The sequence below is a fragment of the Sceloporus undulatus genome, chromosome 2 (genome assembly GCF_019175285.1).
Source record: "Sceloporus undulatus isolate JIND9_A2432 ecotype Alabama chromosome 2, SceUnd_v1.1, whole genome shotgun sequence".
NCBI lineage: Eukaryota > Metazoa > Chordata > Lepidosauria > Squamata > Phrynosomatidae > Sceloporus > Sceloporus undulatus.
The window spans coordinates 322,526,504-322,545,799 of NC_056523.1; the positions used below are offsets into that span (position 1 = coordinate 322,526,504).

At 39.7% G+C, this 19,296-nt stretch overlaps 1 protein-coding gene across 3 annotated transcripts in view; it reads right to left on the bottom strand.

Annotated features, from left to right (window-relative positions):
- Positions 1-873: 873 nt before the first annotated feature.
- The window catches only part of C2H18orf25 (chromosome 2 C18orf25 homolog), a 69,438-nt gene continuing 51,015 nt past the window's right edge, over positions 874-19,296 (bottom strand). For 2 of the 3 annotated variants that reach the window (XM_042449038.1, XM_042449039.1), the window contains 4 exons: positions 11,084-11,266; positions 8,769-8,895; positions 7,610-7,741; positions 874-5,984 (listed from right to left, as the gene is read on the bottom strand). In XM_042449038.1, the coding sequence (XP_042304972.1) occupies positions 5,801-5,984; positions 7,610-7,741; positions 8,769-8,895; positions 11,084-11,266 (626 nt within the window). In that variant the 3' untranslated portion in view covers positions 874-5,800. The remainder of the gene's footprint in view (positions 5,985-7,609; positions 7,742-8,768; positions 8,896-11,083; positions 11,267-19,296) is intronic. The other variant, XM_042449040.1, reaches the window with a different exon arrangement.

The window sequence follows — 19,296 nt, forward strand, 5'->3', positions numbered from 1 at the left end:
TTGGGTTTTCCCTCTTTCTGTTTCTTTCCTAAGATAATTTATGTATTTCTACAGGTGTTTTGCTTCTCTTGAGTCTGCTCACAACTCTGTCTTGTGCCGTTTGGAAAGAATGAGCTCCCTGTGTAAGACCGCCCAGTAGTTATGGTTCAAGATTTGGATTTTTGGAGACCTGGGCTCAGATCCATATCACTGTCAGGGACTAAAGGCACACTACTTTTTCTTAGCCTGAACCCTTCCCTTCTTTCCATTTGTTGTGTGCCTTCAAGCCATTTCCAACTTATGGTGACCCTAAGGTGAACCTATCAAGGGGCTCCAATGGGGAGGAGGATTGGCCCCTATGAGATTCTTCTGTTCAGGAATAGTGTCCAATTTTGACCAGTTCTGCACAAATGTGTGGATTATTATTGAGATAATGTTCAAGAAATCCTTAATGAGCAGCGGGAACAAGATGGTGGTGTGGATTCAATCCTTCATTTGAGGAATGCCAGATTATAGAAAATTGAAATATCCTGCAAATGTCCTCCTCTTAAACCTGTTGGGCTATTTGGAGGCCTTGTTCACAAAATCCTTTGCTAACTGCTAGCTCATGGCAGAAGCACTGGGCTGGATGACCGTTAAGACAGATGGAGCAATGAGGCTGGGGAGGAACAAAATACATCTCTGAAAGACCGAACTGCAGGCTTTAACTGCCACCAAGCTTCAGGCTTTTTCACATTGTAAGCACAACGTGATGACACCTCGGAAGCTGGGAAAGCAGAATAGCTGTGGTCGTGAACATCCATACATCCCCCCCCCTCGATTTTAATCAAAATATTACCACATAAAGGTCAGAGACACCCCCCCAAACCCCACATGCTACAAAGTAAGATAAAGTTTAAATAATTCACTCTATTTTATTTTGTCTTAAAATAGTTTAAACTTTATGCTACAGACTTGTTTCAAAAAAACTCAGAAAGTCTCATCTTGCACCAAAAATATATAATTTTATAACACTCTGTTTTATTATTATTATTTTCTCCAAAAACCATTAAATACTAGATGGAAATGAGAATGAGTGTTAAAAAGAACATTTTTGTGTTTTTTGTCCTTTTTTTCAAACTCAAGAGTTACACAATCGAAAACATTAAATTTCTAAGCAATTATATATTGTGTTCCCTGTGAAGATTCCAAGTTTGAACTCCAGCAAGAGCTGAGCTGCTAAACCCAGGCCTATAAAACATACACACATATATAAACATGCACACATAAGCCCATCCGTTGAGTGTTAAAACAGATCACCAGATAGTTGGTGCAATCTGGTTTTGGGGCCTGCAAATGCAAGCTTGATCAAAGACCAGGATGGCTGATCTATGCCACTGGCAAGCCACAATGGGTGTGTTATGTTTTTCAGGCCTTTACTAAAACTATCAAGTGCATTATTCTTAGCCATACGATGGCTACAGTTTCACTTATTAAGTCTCAGGGACCTTTTGCTCTCTGATTCCCACATCCTGAAAAAGAAATGAAAAGAAGAACAAAAAGGAAAAATCCAAATAATTACTTAGCTATCCAGTGACTGTGGCTTTCATTTTCTTTCCCTTTTTCCTCTTTCAAAAGACAAAAAAAAAAAGCACGTAGTGTTTTTAAATTGAAAACAAGAGAAATGGGTTACCAAGCTAAAAACTCATGATTCCTTTAAAACTAACACAGTGCACAATCAGAGAAAAGTTTGGTTAGAAAGCAGTCAAATTTTTATATGTACACGGAAGTCACAGCATATACAAACTGAAAAATAGCTTTTCTTCTCTCTCTTTTTTTTTTAAAAAGGAAAGATCACCAGCATATTCCTTTGATGCTTCTGGTAACGGTTATCACAAAAGATGATACTGGGCCTAAAATCCAATTGTTCTTGTTTTGAAAGACAAGCTTGTTAAAATTAGTTTGAAGCAGCTGTTCTTGGCTGGAGGCTGCCCGATTAACCTGCTCCCGCCTTCATGTACCTCTCCTTCATGGCTGATTTCCCACATTTCAATACTATGTAGGGGCCAGAGGTATGTGAATTCGGGAAGAATGAGAGGACAGTCAATTATGTTGGTCTTCTCTATTTGGCCCTGATTTTCCTTTCTGGGAAACCTACGACCAAGTGGGAAAGGACAATGCCAGAGGTAGACAAAATGTGACCATTCAGATACTGCTGGACTGGAACTCCCTAGCTCTAGCAAGCATAGCCAACGGGGAGATATGAAGGAAGGGGAACAGCCACCAATATCTGGGGTGGGTGGGTCATACCTTGCCCCCACTAGGATTATCCTTGTCTCATTACTGCAATACTCACATGAGCACACTGTGTTTACACGAGACAGCATCCTGGGAAAAGGGTTCCTGAGCAACTACTGGTGGGTGTGAAGAGGGCTTTAATCTGATGCTGATTTATCAATATGATGCTGGAACAATGGAATCCACAAGTGAGGAGAAAAAGAGGAAATAATCTGGGATTGAAGTCCTGAGTGCGACACCACCAACTGCTTTAACAACTTCAAGATGATGTGATGTTTGGGCCCAACACCTTCTGCTGGTTGTGCATTAGCAGTTCACCTCTCTCATCCTCCCCCAATACCAAGCAAGATTTCAGTTTCAAAAACTGATTTCTGCATTGGAGAAGGAAAAGGAGAGCTGACTCATATGTTAATGTCATTCCCAGGCTGTTAATGTTACACACTGAAGATGGGAGAAACTACGTATTTAAACAGTCCACCGTATAAAACCCTTCCTGTGCATTAAGACTAGGCATATCAGGAAGGGGGGCAATGTATGAATGTCAGATTTCCCTACTATAGTATGAAGTAAGGCTTACTGCCTTAGAGTTGTCAAAGTTGCTGCCTTGTGGTGAGAATCAAGAAATTTCAACCGTCTTACAGGAATTATGATATAAGTAAGTATATCAAACAGGGTCTCAGCTGTCACTGATTCTTCAAGCAAAGAATGTTAGCAGAGTCCAACATCATTTAGTTGGGGACAGGGCCAGGGTAGATGGGAGAGTTTAGTATTCTGTAGAAAAATGTTAATAACTATGTGTTTGTTGTTGTTGTTTAAGTATGATTGTATCTCCTCAAATTTGTAATGCTAAGCCCTTTCCCAATGGCAGTCAGATCGGAATCTGTAAGGGCCTTTTTTATTGACCGTATAACCTAGTAGAGATTACTCCCTTTGCAATGACAGTCAGATAGGAATTTGTAAGGGCCTTTTTATTGACAGTATAACCTAGTAGAGATTGGAATGAGACTACTGTTGGAAGAATAAAGTTGTTTAGTTGCATATAACACAAGCAAGTGCTACAGTTTATAAACATTTTATCTGATTAGGCTTCTATCAATGACCACTTAATGAAATGGACTGGATCTACTTCTGTGAAAATATATATTGAATTATTCCCAAATGCAGTCTCGTGGTTTGGCTTTGAGCAAAGAAATCAATGGGACCAAGACTGGGTTAATTTATGTATCTGTATGCAGTAAGAGGAAGAGTGATTTATCCCCTTTCCTCTCACCTTTGTGAATGCAGTGATATTCCTCTTCTCAAACTGTCACATCCATTAAAGCTCTTTCCCTTTACTTGCAAGTCTCCTAGTCTTATAGAAAGAGAATCTTCCCACATCTTGGCACAAAGTGATGATCTTACCATAAAGAAAAATTTGGTGCACCAAGAGCTATGTCCCTAGATAACAAAGGACCACTTCCTGAGGATCCACCCCATAAGTGAAACCACTACCACAGATAAGCTTGCCATGTCAACTATCAAGAGATATTTAAGGAAATTTAAGGAGGAAGGGATGCTACTCTTATACCCTAACATTTGATACCTCTCCATCTGGATATATGATGAATTCTTCAGTTAAAACCCATCAGACAAACATGAACACCTTGCTTGCTCCGTGTCTTCAGCTTTCCTTATGTGCAATCATAAATTCTTCTGTCAAAAGTCATGGAACAAGGATGGCCACAATCTCATCTCTAAGCAAATGCCAAGTCTGGCAGAAGGCATCAGTGGAATTTGGCCAGAAGGGGTGCTATAGCAAGGAAGTGTATGTCTGAGAGCTGGACAAATCCAGCCATGCTCAGTCAAGAAGTTCCAAACATTTAAGGGACTTGAGTAAAAAAATAAAAATAAATAAGGGCTGTTAACGTGTTTTAAAGGCAAAAGGTATATAGGTTATTTCTGAAGATGTGTAAAAAATGAAAGCCAGATAACCTCATCTCTTCCTCTGCTTATCTATGTGAGATGATTCAAAGATATGGCAAAACTTAGGTTGATGTTTATACATTCACAGCTCTTTCTACAGCAGCATTCAAAGGAATAAAGGCAAAACAGGGCTGGGCACTTCTCTAGGGGGTGATGCCACAGTGCATGCCTGTTTTTGCTTACAGGAGAATTCAGAGACAAAGCCATGTTAGTCTGGAATATCGGTGTGCAATGGGATCTTGTAGCACCTTTGAGACCAACTGTGCAAAAGAAGTTGAACCTTATGTTAAAACTTTTTTCACAGAGTTAGTCTCAAAGGTGCTACACGTTCCCTTTGTTTACAGGTGTTTTACATACAAAGTTCCATGTCTTCCTCTTAAGGCTGGTAATGTTCACTGATGAAATGGGAGTCTCTCACCACCCCCACAGCATTCATCTCTCATAAACAGTCCCTCTGCTTTCAAAAGAGAACTGGTAGGACAGGGATTGAAATGCAGCTTATTTAGCAATGTTCGTACAGAAGAGAAATTGGTTTTAAAAGAGGATTTGTGTTCCCAATATCCTGCACACTTTAGTTCCTTCTCTCAAAAAGAAGTGAACAAGATGTGATTGTTGTTCATTAAAAACCTAAAATCATTTGTGTGAATGCTGCTTGAGACAAAGGGATTCCAACTCCACTTTCACACATCTTCCAACACAAAAAGATGGTTTAGGCTACACGAGGACCTTGAAAAATTAACTTGAAAAGCACATCAAAGATGAGAATTGGATACTGATGGCTTTGCAATGCCTGGCTTCCTTGTGTTTTTTAGGGGGAAGGAGCAGGGAGAAGAAAAAGGCTGTAACAAGCTGGGCCCAATGACCAGTAACAGTACAGTAGTCTAGAGGAAAATAATATGCTCAGTCAGAAGACTCAGCACTGAGCTATATGCAACGTAGAAATAATATTAAGAAAAATGTTTTGAATCTTAAATAAAGATGCTCAGTGCACATTACAGGGCTTTTGTGATCACGTCTTGCTGGTTTTATAATCAAACCAACATGTTATCAATGCCCTGGCCACAACTCAATACTTTAAAATTCCTGTAGTTATACTACAATCATGATGGGGACACTCAGAGCCATAAACAAATCTAGTGGTGCTTTTTTAATGCTTACATTGCTAGGGAGAAAGAAAATAAAACCCCACATGTACCAGCAACATCCATTTTAGTGGTGAATTAAAGAAATTGTACAGGCCTCTAAAAGGTGTGGCCAGGAATGTGACATGGCTTCCATCAACAAAGGCTCTAAATTAATCACACAGTTAAAAACTTGGAAGTGTCACTGACATTCAGTGCTGCTAAGTTTTCCATAATAGGGAAGCTCCCTTTGACTAAGGAAGGAGAGAGTATTTCAAGGAAATTTCTGAAATAACACCGCAATGCTAACAGGGTGGCAGGAGAAGAGGAGGAAATTCTCCCAGAGGAGTCTGAATTCCAGAATGCCAGGAGCAGATGCTTTGGACATCAAGGTGATATCCAGGAACGTCTGTGCCACAAAAGGAAAAGGGCTAAGTGACTAAAAACACAGTGAATTTGCATTACAGTAGGTATTTGCGTCTGCTGTCTTCATCTAGTGTGAGATCTACCACTTCAGGTGGAGAAGACCAGTTCTGCGAAGAAGCCACTCCTGTCCATGGTTCTGATTGCCGGGTGTACTGCAGACCTGAGCCGTGTTTCCGGGAAGACACACTTTGAATCACTCCTCCCCGAGGATGGACACATCTGTGGCAAAACGGGGGGGGGGGGGGATGACACAGCAGAAACATGCCTGTTAGACCTTCCCCCTGAGTGTACAACCAGGTCCACCACCTAAAAGCTTCAACAAGGGGCCATCTGTAATGCATGTGTTGCATACAGCAGAGAGAGGGAGGCAGCCAAGTTGTGCAAAATGATAAATTGAGTACTATGTGTGTCGTAGCAGGAGATAAAAGAGACATTAAATGTACATAAGCAAAGTAGCGTTCTAAGTATGAAGCAATCATCACTAGTCAAACACTGAATTATCATAATGTATACAGTGCTTGAGTGAATTCATAGCGCTTCATGCAATCTAAGGAACTCAAGATTATTGCCAAGGCTAGCAACACCACCCCTGTATTACAAGAGTGAGGGTTGGAATTTTAGGGAAAGAGAATAATGGAGGGTTGAAGAATGACTGAGCTTAGATAAGGTGAGGGAGAAATGAGGCCTATGGTCACAAGTGGACCTCAAGGCTCTTTTTCCAACCCCTTCTCCAGGCTTTCTAAACCAACGTCCTGACCAAAAATAAAAATAAAAAATGAACTACTTCTCTTTGGAAGTGTCCAGAAGCAGCAATTCACCTTTTAAATAAGTTACAATGGCCCACTGCCTAAACTATTTTACATAACAAATATATGATTTTCAAAAGCAGAAAGAAGCTTATGGTCACTTTGGGTTTTGTTGTTGTTTGGGGCTTTCTAGGGTTTGGTTTGGTTTAGGACTCCAAGGGCAGAAAATTGCCTTTGGATCTTCTGAAGCTGGTTTAGACCAACCAACAGCTAGGAGATTCTTGGAAAGCATTATTACAAGGATATTTACAGGCTTCATATCCCTATTGTCTTCTGCAGAAATAGCTAATAACACAAGAAATATTATTTCATTGATATATTCAAATCATAAACACCACAGAACAGGTATTGCATAATTCATTGAGGGAGGGCTGGAAAATATCAGAAGCACACACAGACTTCGTATTTCCTACCATGTTCCCTTATGTTCCCTGCTCATGTGAGTGGAGAGAGGATGGGGAAACATAGGCATATTAAGCCAGGTAAGATTGCTCTCCTGTTTGACAGGAGAAGGGCATGGGTGAGATGATCCTAAGGGCCATGTTTCAAGTTACTTTTTGGAAGAACTGACAGAATTCCAGCCTTCTGCCTCTACCCTTTTCATGTAAGACTGCTTACATATTAATGTATCTGAGAGGGAAAAAAACATCTACTTTTAAATACCAGAACAATTTTTGGGAACTTAAAAGGTAAATCTGAGATTGCTTATTGTTCACTCTTTCATGAAAGCAGAAGCCTGGAACAATTAATTAACCAATGGCCCCAAGATGTGTTCTCGCTCCCTAGCCATTTTTAGACAATCATAATCAAGGCCATCTGCATTGTTTGTGACCTCCTTTTCGGGGGGGGAGGGGAGTCTGAAACCAGAACTATATCCCAGTTGCCTGTGGCTGGAGGCCACATGTTAATAGTCAGGACACAGGGGTTCCCACTAGTATGCAGAATTCCATGGGGGATTGCAAATGCACCAAAAGGAGTTTGCATAATTCCACAGATTTGGCTTTCAACTGGAAATTGAGATATAATTGGTCTTGGCACCTTTGTTCAAATGGCTCTTCCTTTTCACAGCTTGCCTTTCCTTTTGTCACCTCATTGGTTTTCTTTGCCTTCACTTCACTTCTCCCTGTGACTGGAATTCTGTTCTCCCCTGCTGTCTGACAAACTTCTTTCCTGTTTTTTCAAAAAAGATCTTCTTAAGACTTTACACCCATACTTTCCTATGAGTTCTGTAGTTCATTTTTAGTTGATTACCCCCTCAAAAAACAAACCTCCAGCAGCTTTTAACAATGCATACTTCTACAAGATATGGTGCTGAAGGCATCCTTCCTGTTCTCTTCCACCTCCATGTTCATCTTATTATAAGTGCAACATAAAATTTTTAAAACCACTGCCATTAATTTGACACTAGGCATGTTTTCAATTTGTACATACTTCCAAGGTTAAATCAGGAAAGGCAATGGATTTCAATAATGGGAGGAAGGAGAGGCAAAATTACCTATTTGCTGTCAACAAAAAAAAGTAGTACAGATAGAGTCTCCTTTATCCAAAATGTTTGGATCCAGAAGTGTTTTGGATTTTTTTAGACCCGAATACCTGTATTTGCATATATGTACATAATGAAATATCTTTGAGATAGATCCCAAGTCTAAAGACAAAATTTATTTATGTTGCATATACAGTGCGCCCACATCATACGCAGGTGCACCTTATGCGGCTTTCAGCATATGCTGAAAGCCGCACTGGGAAAAGCGGCAGCGCGCCCCCATAAGGCATAGTGCCACATGTGCCCATGGTGCGCACACGCCACTGTGCTCCCACGTGCACAAGCCCCATTCATTTAAATGTGGCTTGATCATACACAGAATTCTCCATATGCACGGGGGAGGGGGGGCTGGAATGGATCCCCCGCATAAGGAAAGGGCGGACTATACATCTTACACATGTAAATTGAAGGTAACTTTATACAATATTTTAATATAATTTTGTACATGAAACAAGTTTTGTGTACACTGAACCATCAGAAATTAATGGTGTCACTATCTCAGCCACCCATGGCTCTTGGAATATTTCAAATTTCAAAACTCTGGATAAGGGAGGCTCAACCTGTATGAGCAATTCATCCGATGACATATATATATTCCAGTTATTTAATTAGACTCAATGGTAAAAACAGAAGTGGGAAAAATGTAATGATCACCTTGCATGTTCCTGAACTCCCACAATCTCCACTTCACTGTCGGATGAGGCAATATTAATTTCTTCATTGACCTGGGTGTTGCTGGTGGGGGTTTTGTCACTTGGTAGGTATCCAGCATCCAAGTGATCTGCAGAAGAGGAGCAAAAGGCAAACATGCCTTGAGACTTAGCAGCTTGATCATCTTGCAAATACTCAGTAGGAAGGTATTTCTCACCACCTACACATATCAAGGGTCCCACTCATTACACTGCAGGTGCAGAATAGACTGATATGCATAAATAGCAATCAACAATAGCAGAAAGATGTTGGTGGGTGAGAGGTCTCAATTTTACCAGACACATTTTTGACAACTCTAGCAGGCACTCTTGCATAATGAGTAAATCCTCACACAGTTGATATAAAATGCCATGCAAAGAAAGGGTTTGCTTCCTACAAGACACTGGTAGCACAACAGATAGTTTATATCCTGTCATCAAAATTCCGCAAAATGGATTGTGTATTTCTGATTTTGAAACAGGAAATGGAATATCAGCTGTGCCACTTATACATTAACACTAAACATCCAAGATGCTACAACACAATAATTCAAAGATATACATGAAAAGAAACAAATTACTTCAGCTATATGTAGAGAACCATAAAATGACAATATATGTACAAAAGTACCAGTGAAACACAACCAGATAGATGCTTCTCCCTTTCACCACTGGTAATGAACAAGGCACGGAGAAGCTCGCTTTTGTCAGTTTATGAGCAAATGCTGAAAGGACATTTCAATTCCCAAGGTCCTATTTTTCCCCCTCTTAATTGTAGTGGTCTTCTTAATACATTCCGTTGTCTTAATCTTTGGATGTTTAATAGCTAATGAAGAAGACTTTCAAAACACATTCAGCTTTGTATGCACACTGGTATTTCTTCCTGGACTCAAAAAAGGTGACAAGAGCATGGATGACAAGGGAAAAATCCTTAATTGGGGCACATTCAACATATCTGACATGACAGATAAAATGTACTTGTGGACAGTGCTACTACCACAAAAAGGTGAATCGAGAAATTTCCCAGATATGGCCCACTTATATTGAGGAAATATTCAGGATCACTGTATGTGGGACCTGTACGACCACAAAACGCATTCGTTACAGAAAGTGGATACCATGTCAAAAACATGTGGGGGTCCCTCAATAAAGACAAAATATTGGTTAAAACACCAGCAACTTCATGTTTGCTCTTTTAATAACTGTCTATTGGATTCACTCAAATATGCTCATGTCCATACATGAACCACTATAAGAGAGAGAGAGACATCAGTTTTTCTCATATTAGGGCAGGGAGGATAGAGTCATGGAGTCACAGAATTGGAAAAGACCACAAGGCCCATCCAGTCCAACCCCTTGCCATGCAGGAATGCACAATCAAAGCATCCCTGATAAATAGCCACCCAGTCTCTGCTTAAAAACCTCTAAAGAAGGTGACTCTATCACTCTCCAATGGAGTGTGTTCCACTGTCGAACAGCTGTTACTGCCAGTAAGTTCCTCCTAACGTTAAGGTGCAATCTCTTTTCCTATAGCTTGCATTCTTTGTTCCATGTTCTAGTCTCTGGAGCAGCAGAAAACAGGACGAACAAGAGGAGCCATTGTTGAGCACCCTTTAGGTCCAGCCAGTCAACCAATTACAAATCCACGTAACAGTCACATTGTCTAGCCCACATTTTATCAGCTTGTCTGCAAGAATGTCATGGGGGACCTTGTCAAAGGCCTTATTGAAATCAAAGCAACATACAGTTGGCCATTCTTTATCCACAGGTTCAAGCATCCATAGCTTGAAAATATTAATAAGTAAATAAATTCCAAAAGGCAAACCTTGATTTTGCCATTTTATGTAAGGGGCACCATCTCACGATCCACTGTATTTAATGGGACTTAAAACATCCACCAATTTTGGTATCCATAGGAGATCCTGGAATACCAAGGACCCCACTATATTATCCCCACATGTCCTTAAAAGTAAAGGGGATCAAACCAACTTATTATTATTGTCTTGATTAACAACTGGACAAATCTCAAAGTTTACTGGCCTGCTTTGTAATCCAAGTGGGCTTGCAGGTCTGTCTGCTGCAGGCCCAAGTGTCGTAGCTAAAATGTCATGGTTGCGGGGGTGGGGGTGGGGGGTTAGGGACAGGATCCAGCTTGATACAAAGAGATTTCCAGGTTGCATGGGAGAGTTACATAAGCCTTAATGGAAGGTTTAGTGGAAGTGGCTGTAATCATCATATAAAAAACTGGTAAAATGTTTCCAGCCAGCTCGTCGTACCCACCTGTCTCAGCATTCAGCTCCTCTAGCAGCCCTCTCGTCCTCCAAGTAGGCCCAGTGTCTTGCTTAACAACAGAACTGTTGTGCTCTTGAACTACTGCAGCAGCCAATAGATTGTCCACATTCACCACTTCTGGGTCAGAGTTTGTGTCTGAGATATCATAATGAGCCACAACTGGCGGTCCATCTGGGAAAATAAGAAAACCCACAGCTATTAGATTACAGGCATCTCGGAACACACACATGTAGACATAGAGAAATGCAGCCCCTATGACTATTGTACTATCTATATCTCTAGGATTAACGCTAAAAATCAAATGAGCAAAAGTAGTGATGGAAATGGATGAATGCAAAAGAACTGTACAGTTTCATGATAATAAAAATACAAGCTGTTATAATATTAAATGAATAAATGTTTCATATCACATGTAAGAGATGACTGCCTGGAACATCATGCTAAAAAGAATAAGGTTTATATCTCACAAGAAGTACAAAGCTATAGATCTCTAAATGTGTCATTGGTCCACACTGTGCAAGCAGGCCAGATTTGCCTAACATGTCCCTAGTAGCCAAAATTTGCATTTCTGAACTTTTGAATAACTTCAAAAACTGAAGATATGAGTGTGAAAAAAGTGATGTGTACTCAATCTCTTGTTCAGATAGACCTGCAAACAAATTTCCCCTGAATTAAAATTAAAGATTCTCATCACTAGACTAAAATAGTTTGTCTAAGAAGCATCCCCTAATCTCAAAAGTGTCTGGCATTTTTTCACAAGTTATGGGTCTGGGCATCTCTCCTAGCTGAAAAGAAGCATGTATAGATATCTAGAACAGATAATCTGATGTGGACAACCTAGATCTTTTTTTCCTAATGTGCCAGGGACTGGTATCATATATGTTCCCAACGGCTACAACTGAAGGTTGGTTTTTTTCTTTTTAATTCTTGGAAATTGGCCACGGACTGACAGGTAATGGTTCACAAATTGTCTGAGTAGCACTTATCTAGTCAAGCGTCAGATTCCTTTGGAACCAGTTTGTTCTGTCATGTGTACATTGTAAGTAATTCAATCACATCTAATGCAGAGTTTAGGAAGAAATACCCACTTCAGTCGAGGCTGATCAAAAGGCAACATGAACAGAACTGGGAATCACACACACACAATAGCAACAGCAATAGCAAGTACATTTCTATAGCGCTTATAAGTGCACTCAAGCACTCCCTAAGTGGTTTACAATATGTAAGTTAACTACACTTGACACGCTGGCTACTCATTTTAGCGACCTCGGAAGGATGCAAGCCTGAGTCAAGCCTGAGTCAAGCCTGAGCCCCTGGCTGATACTGAACTCACAACCTTATGGTTTGTGAATGAGTGGCTGTAGTACAGGCATTTAACCACTGTGCCACCAGGGCTAACAGAATACTTATATAAGTGGATTTTTTGGACTCTTTATTTAATTTTCACAGCATAGTTTTGAAATTGTTGTGATTGTTTAAGCCTCACTTAGGCATTTGGCCAAGGTTAAAAACAAAGCCAGGCAAGGGAGCTTGATGTGCATAAAGAGCATCAAATTGAGTTTAATATAGCAAACCAATTGCAAGGATGCTCTCTTTTGCTCGAGTAAAAGATACCTCATCCCACAAAAGAAATCCAAGAATCTTACAATTCTACTTATGCTGTCAAATTCTACACTACACAGAGAACAAGCATTGCAGATTTCTAAATCTTCTATCCAATCTTATAAAGGGTTATAGCTTGCTGCTTTGTTTTTTAAATGAGAAGGGAAATCGTCTTGGCAAATTAAATTTGGGAAAAAAGTTTTACATGATTTATTTGTGAACTTATAACAAATAAGGATGACTCTTCTATTTCAACTCACTTAAACAGAGACACTAAAAAATGGCATGCAATTCTTTTCAAAATTAAAGTAGCATGTTTTTGTTGCTAGGCGAGGCAAGAAGGGAAAAATAACTCCAAGTGAAATAAAATCAAAGTACAACATGCCTGTTCTCAATAAAGATTTGGTGGGGTTGGGGTTTTTTTATTTTATTTTATTTTATTTTTTTTTTTTTTTTTGGTAACTTAGATATTTTCCATGTAAACGGAAAGGGTAGAGAGGGAGACTTCTCAGAAAAATTGGTAAATCAGGATACACTGAAAAACCAATGGCTTAGTTCAGACAAGACAAAATCATGGCATGGCTTCAGAAATCTGCTCCATGCTCATTCCCCAGAGCACTTCAATGTTCCTGAGAATAATAATTTGCCCTGAGGTTTAAATTCAGCAAACCATGGGTACTATTAATCATAGTTTATCTTCAAACCACAATCAGAAGTCAATGTTTGAAGAGGATTATAACTGTAGTTTGGAGATATATCATAGAAAGAGCAGTCACCAAAGTTTCCCCAATACAGATAACACAACCCATGGTTCCCACGAAGTTAGAATTGCAGGAGGGAATTGGCATATGGAAACACAGAACAGTTGTGACTACCAAACCATGGTTTTCCCATAATACTTGAAATAATCCAATATCCAAAACTACATTCCTAACTCCATTATTTCAGAATCAATCGTTAAGACCAAGAAAAACATTGGTAGTATCCCTTCGTTATTTTATGATCTGGAGATCCATCTGCAGGAGCAATAACCTGAACTGCTCTCAAACTTTGTATAATCTTAATGATTTTATTTTAAATATTCTTGATGTCCCACCCACCCTCTGAATAAGACATCTCCTCACATGTTTGTCTAAGTTCTACAACTCCTCTCAGCTTTCAGTGTCTGCTGCCTTGATCTCTCACTGACAGACCTCTCCTTCCTATGTCTGTCTCCTTCCCATTTAAAGTCTTCTAAGCTATTGACTTGCATCTCAGGCCACTGAATTGTACACATTAATGGTAAGAGCTTGGATAAGTTACTTTTTTGGACTGTGGCTCCCAGAAGACTCTACCCCAGCTAGTATGCCATTGGGAATTCTGGGAATTACAGTCCAAAAAGCAGTGGGGACAGACCTTTTTCCAAGCTCTGTTTAATATACAATTGTTCCCCTCCTGCAGGTCACATAACACCACCATGGAAATACTGAGACAGGAAACCCAATGCACTGTCAAGAGAAATGGCTCTCATTCTATTCTACAACGGAATATAAAAACAATCTTAAAGAAGGTAAGGGGATTTGAGAATGGATTATAATGCCTGGTATATCATTTCCTTGTATAAGAGTTTCCCAAGCAATCCCAAATAAAAGATATCATGGCATGAAGCTTGAAAATACTTCTGCACAGCATTTTGGAGAACCACTGGTGCTGACTCAATACAAAGGCACCTCTTATTTTACATGTAGGAGCTGTTAGCTCCCATACCTAAAAACAACAACAACTGTGTTATAACCAGTGGCAGTATAGAAATGTGCTCCATTATGTGATTAATGTCAAAGTCAACAGCCAACCAGATGTTCCCAGAAAGCCCCAAAGAAGGGCATGAAGATAAAAGACTTTGTCACCAGCCCACCCAACTTAGAAACTTGTATTTAGAGACACACTGCCTCTAAATATTAAAGTTCCATTTAGCTATCAAGCTGAAACATTGCCAAGAGCTTAGACATTGCTACCAACAGGAATCTGGGAATGTTTAGATCTAGGTTTTTAAAAACAAAATGGTTGACTAAGCAAGAAAGTTTATTGTTAAAAGATGCACTTAAATCAGTTTTGCAATTCCAGTAAAGAAACATATAAATTAAGAAGAAATCTGTATCAAATAGCAACTGTTTCCTGAAACAAGGTTAGAATTCCAGAAAGTAAGACAGACAGAACTTAAAAAGATAAATGAGTGGTTAAATACTGGCATGAACAAGGGGAAAATGAGCCAGCATTAAACGCTGATGACTGTGTAAAGGAGAGAGAAATCCTAAAAAAATTGACATTTGCTATTCAAAACACAGTTACAGGTAATGACAATTTGGTAATAGTGGTAAGGCAGAGAACAGGTGTTCTCAACTAATTATAATGCAGACTTTAAGAGTGGTATTTTTTTTCTCCCCACAACAAAATCATCAGAGTTCACTGCAACTTGGTATCAACTGACAACACATAGTCAATAAAAAAAAAGTTTTGAGTGCAGAAGATACGAGGGTCAAGTACAATATTGACTGTTTATTAACTAACGAATTAAGAAGCTGCTCATAATTCCTTTTATCAGTTTTCACACAGATTTACTTTAATTATTAGCAATATTGTCAAAAGCAGATTCAATTGAGTCTAGATAAGGACAGGTTGCTTACCTGTAACGGGTTCTTCAAGTGGTCTTCTGTGCCCTCATACAAACGGCCTGCACAGGGACCTTCATGCCTGCACAGGGACCTAATCAGAATGTTCTAGAGATGAGTAGCTTGGCAGTAACACCTTCCCTATTTACTACACATTTTCTAAGACCATCAAATTACCCCCTCAGTTTCAGTCTGTCAGAGAGTAAATAGGAACCTGAACCAGGGAGGAGGTAGGGCAGGTTGTGTGAAGGCACAGATGACCACTGTTACAGGTAAGCAACCTGTCCTCCATGGTCTCTGTACCTCAAACAAATGGGTGACTATGAAGCTTTCCAGAAATGGTGGGCCCTCCATAACTAATCAACAACCAGTTTGAATGTTTGAAAGTAGCTGTACATTGAACACAGAAGGCTAATGCTTGGTGAAAACAATGGAGCACCCTTTCTAGAGTTGATGATGGCAGCAAGTAGAAGATAGCAATGTCTTAATTCAAATGAAATGGAGAGACCATCTTTGGAAGAAAAAGTAATGTCCAGACAGAGGAAGACTTTGTCATGGTGAAAGAAAAGGAAAGATTCATCACAATGATGGGTTGTAAGTTCACTCACTCATCTTACGGAAGTGATAGTGACAAGAAAGACTACCATCAGGGTATGGAGATGTTTGTCTACACATGCAAGAAGCTCAAAAGGTTTGTGCATTAATTGTGATAGGACCAGTGACAGAAACCAGGGTGGAGCTAATGGGTAGAGATATGTTAAATCCTGGTGGCGCAAGTGGTTAAATGCCAGTACTGCAGCCACAAGGTTGTTAATTCAGTCCCAGGGCTTCAAGGCTGACTCAGCCTTCCCATCCTTATGTAAGCCAGTAAAATGAGTACCCAGCTTGTTGGGGGCAATTGGCTTACAGGTTGTAAACCACTTAGAGAGTGCTCAGTTCACTGATAAGTGGTACAGAAATGCAAATGCTATTGTTATAGATCTTTGAGAAATCTCTTCACTACCAGATAGAAAAATAGAGTAATAGAAGATGGGAGACACTGACTGATGGGCTATAATTGCAGTTAAATATACTGTGAGTGAGGAAAATACAAGACCCTGTTCTCAAAGGTGTAGTAAAAAGCTGAGGAGAACAAGGTGGAAGGTAAGTGCGAAACAATCTAGAACAACTTCGGTATTCAAGACACAGAGAACATCATGAAAAGTTATAGTAGGCAAACTCGTGGTAATTATAACAATCTCGATACAAAACTGAATAAGAATTATATGATCTGGGAGGTTTCCTCCATAGATGTTCTTGCCTGTATTGGTCCATGCAAGGCACTGATGCATAGGGCGAGTCTTCTTAGTACCAATAATCTCAATAAGAAGGGTCAGAAGACACATAGGAACAGTTCTGTCCAGAAAGGAGATCTGCCCCATCTTGGAGATGGTGGAAGTGCTCTGTGTCTAGGAGAGTCACAATGCAAAGGTGAAGTAACAGTGTGGATTTCAGAAGCAGTATGAGGAGAAGACGAAGGCTGTGGAGCAGATAGGTTCTGTTCAAGACGTTCTTCAACATCTTGCATAAAGAGAGGCTGGAGATCAGTTGTGCTTGGTACTGATGGCCTGCCTGAATGACTTAGAACAATTAGTGTCAAATCATCTTGTGTGGTCAAATCTAGAGAAGTCACTGGTGCTGACACAGGAAGTTGGTTTGAATGTTTATGTTTCTTCTTCTCCTTAAGTTTGGAGTTCTTCTTCATCTTCCGTTCAGATTGTCTTGACTGGTGAGATCCCCTTTTTTTACCTAGGTTCAGACAGAAAGGCCTTCGATTCATGTGCTGGAGAAGCCAGAGGTAAAGAATCCCCTGCTTATGAATACAGCAGTAGTTGATGGGGCCAACACCAGAGACTGTTAAGATGTGGATGGTTAGTAGTAGCCTAGTCTGCAACTTGAAGTGACTGCTCCCAACAGTAAAGCTTTGAGAAGTGAAGCCTCTACAAATAAAACACTGTTGAACCAAGTGTCCTTCACTAATGCAGTAAAGACACTCAGAATGCCCATAAGACAAAGAAACAATTAGCCTATGGGTGAAACAAAGCTTAAAGGGAGAAGCTGAGATAAGTAGCTAAAGTAGAAAGGGAGGAAGTTACTCAGCCATGCAGGGAATAAACAGAGGTTCCTCTGGATGAAGAGAAACTGACAGGAGCTTGGCAGTCTTGGACATATGCAATAACAGGGAGGGGACAAGGTTCCCACCAAGCTACTCAGCTCTACAACATTCTGAATGCATCCCTGCACAAGCATGAAAACCCATTTGTGTGCAGCACAGAGACCATGAAGAAGTGTCTACTCAGAAAACCATATGAGTAAAGTCAAAATTGTACCACTCCTACATGTATAATCATGCAAAAAAGTATAATAAATGTATATACATGCAGAGTGATATTCTTATCACCTACCCAGAGAATAACTTGGGTGAAAGTCTTCATCAGTAGGAAATACAAGCATAAACTTGCTATCTGTAGCTCCAACTCTTGTATCTTCCACACATCCAAAGAGCATACCTTATAACTTAGCTTAAATTTAGCATACATCAGACAAGTGGTAGTTTGCATGCTGAACAATAATAAACAGTTGTCAAGTAAAGAAAAACAAGTCAGGATTATCCTTCCAAGGTTAATTTTAAACAAGAAACAGAAAAAGAAACTGGTGTTAAGTCGAATGCCTTCCATTTGTCGACAGAAATGTTATACAGTTGGCCCTCCTTATCCACAGATTTTTTTCCATGGATTCAAGCATCCACAGCTTGAAAATATTTTTTTAAAGGTATAAATTTCAAATAGCAAACGTTGACTTTGCCATTTTATAAAAGGGACACCATTTTGCTATGCCACTGTATTTAATGGAACTTGAGCATCCACAGATTTTGTTATCCATGGGGGGTCCTGGAACCAAATCCCATCGGATAACAAGGGCCCACTGCATGTTGCATTTGGCATGTAGAGAGATCTTGTAGCACCTTTGAGATTAACTGAAAGAAAGCTCATGCTGCCAACTTCATTTTTCAATTAAATCTCAAAGGCACAACAAGAGCTCTCTACATATTGATTCTACAGACTTAACATGGCTATATCTCTCTGAATATTGCATTTAGGTTCAACTTTCAAATGCAAGTTGGAAAAGGGAAAATTACTGTGCCTATTTGAATTCAGTTTACCCCAACAACAGCCTGATCAAAGAGCAAATTGAACAGACCATGGTTAGTGGAATGGGAGATAGGCAGGTAGGATTCTTGGGACATAATTTACCAAGAAGTTCTTCTGTTCAGGCACCAGTGGAGTGAACGGGAGCTATGCAATAACTGGGTTCAAGGTTATCTACAAAAACTTCCTGGTGGAAATAGCCCATTGTTAACTGAGGTGTACATAAATGCAGGGCATTTTTATGTTTTCTACATCACAAACTGCAATCCTATGCATGCTTTTCCTTGAGTTAAGTTCCACTCAACACATTACGGCTTGCTTCTGAGTAAACAGGCACTGCAGTGTTTAATCAGTTAGAAGGGACTGAAAGTAGTACAACTCCTGCCATGCAAGAATACACAAATCAGGCATTCTCTGAAAATGGTCATCTGGAAATGAGAATGAGCACAAAATAAACACAGGGATGAGGGAAAAATAGGTTAAAAATTACAGAGGCCTACTAAAGATTGTAGCTGTTTTTAATGCATTTTTGGGTGCTCAATTTGAAAAATAGAAACAAATGTCATACCACACAGTTTTTTTTCCACAAATTCATTATTTTTATCAATTCAGTTCTTACACAGATTTGATTAAGTGTGGGTGCTGATGTTCCAATATGATTTCTTTTAGTGCTTTTGAAGAAATTTGTCTTTCACATCAGAAAATGAAGGTATTTTGAAATTCTGTTAAAAGTATTTACCCCCTTTCTTACTCTTTGCAGGAC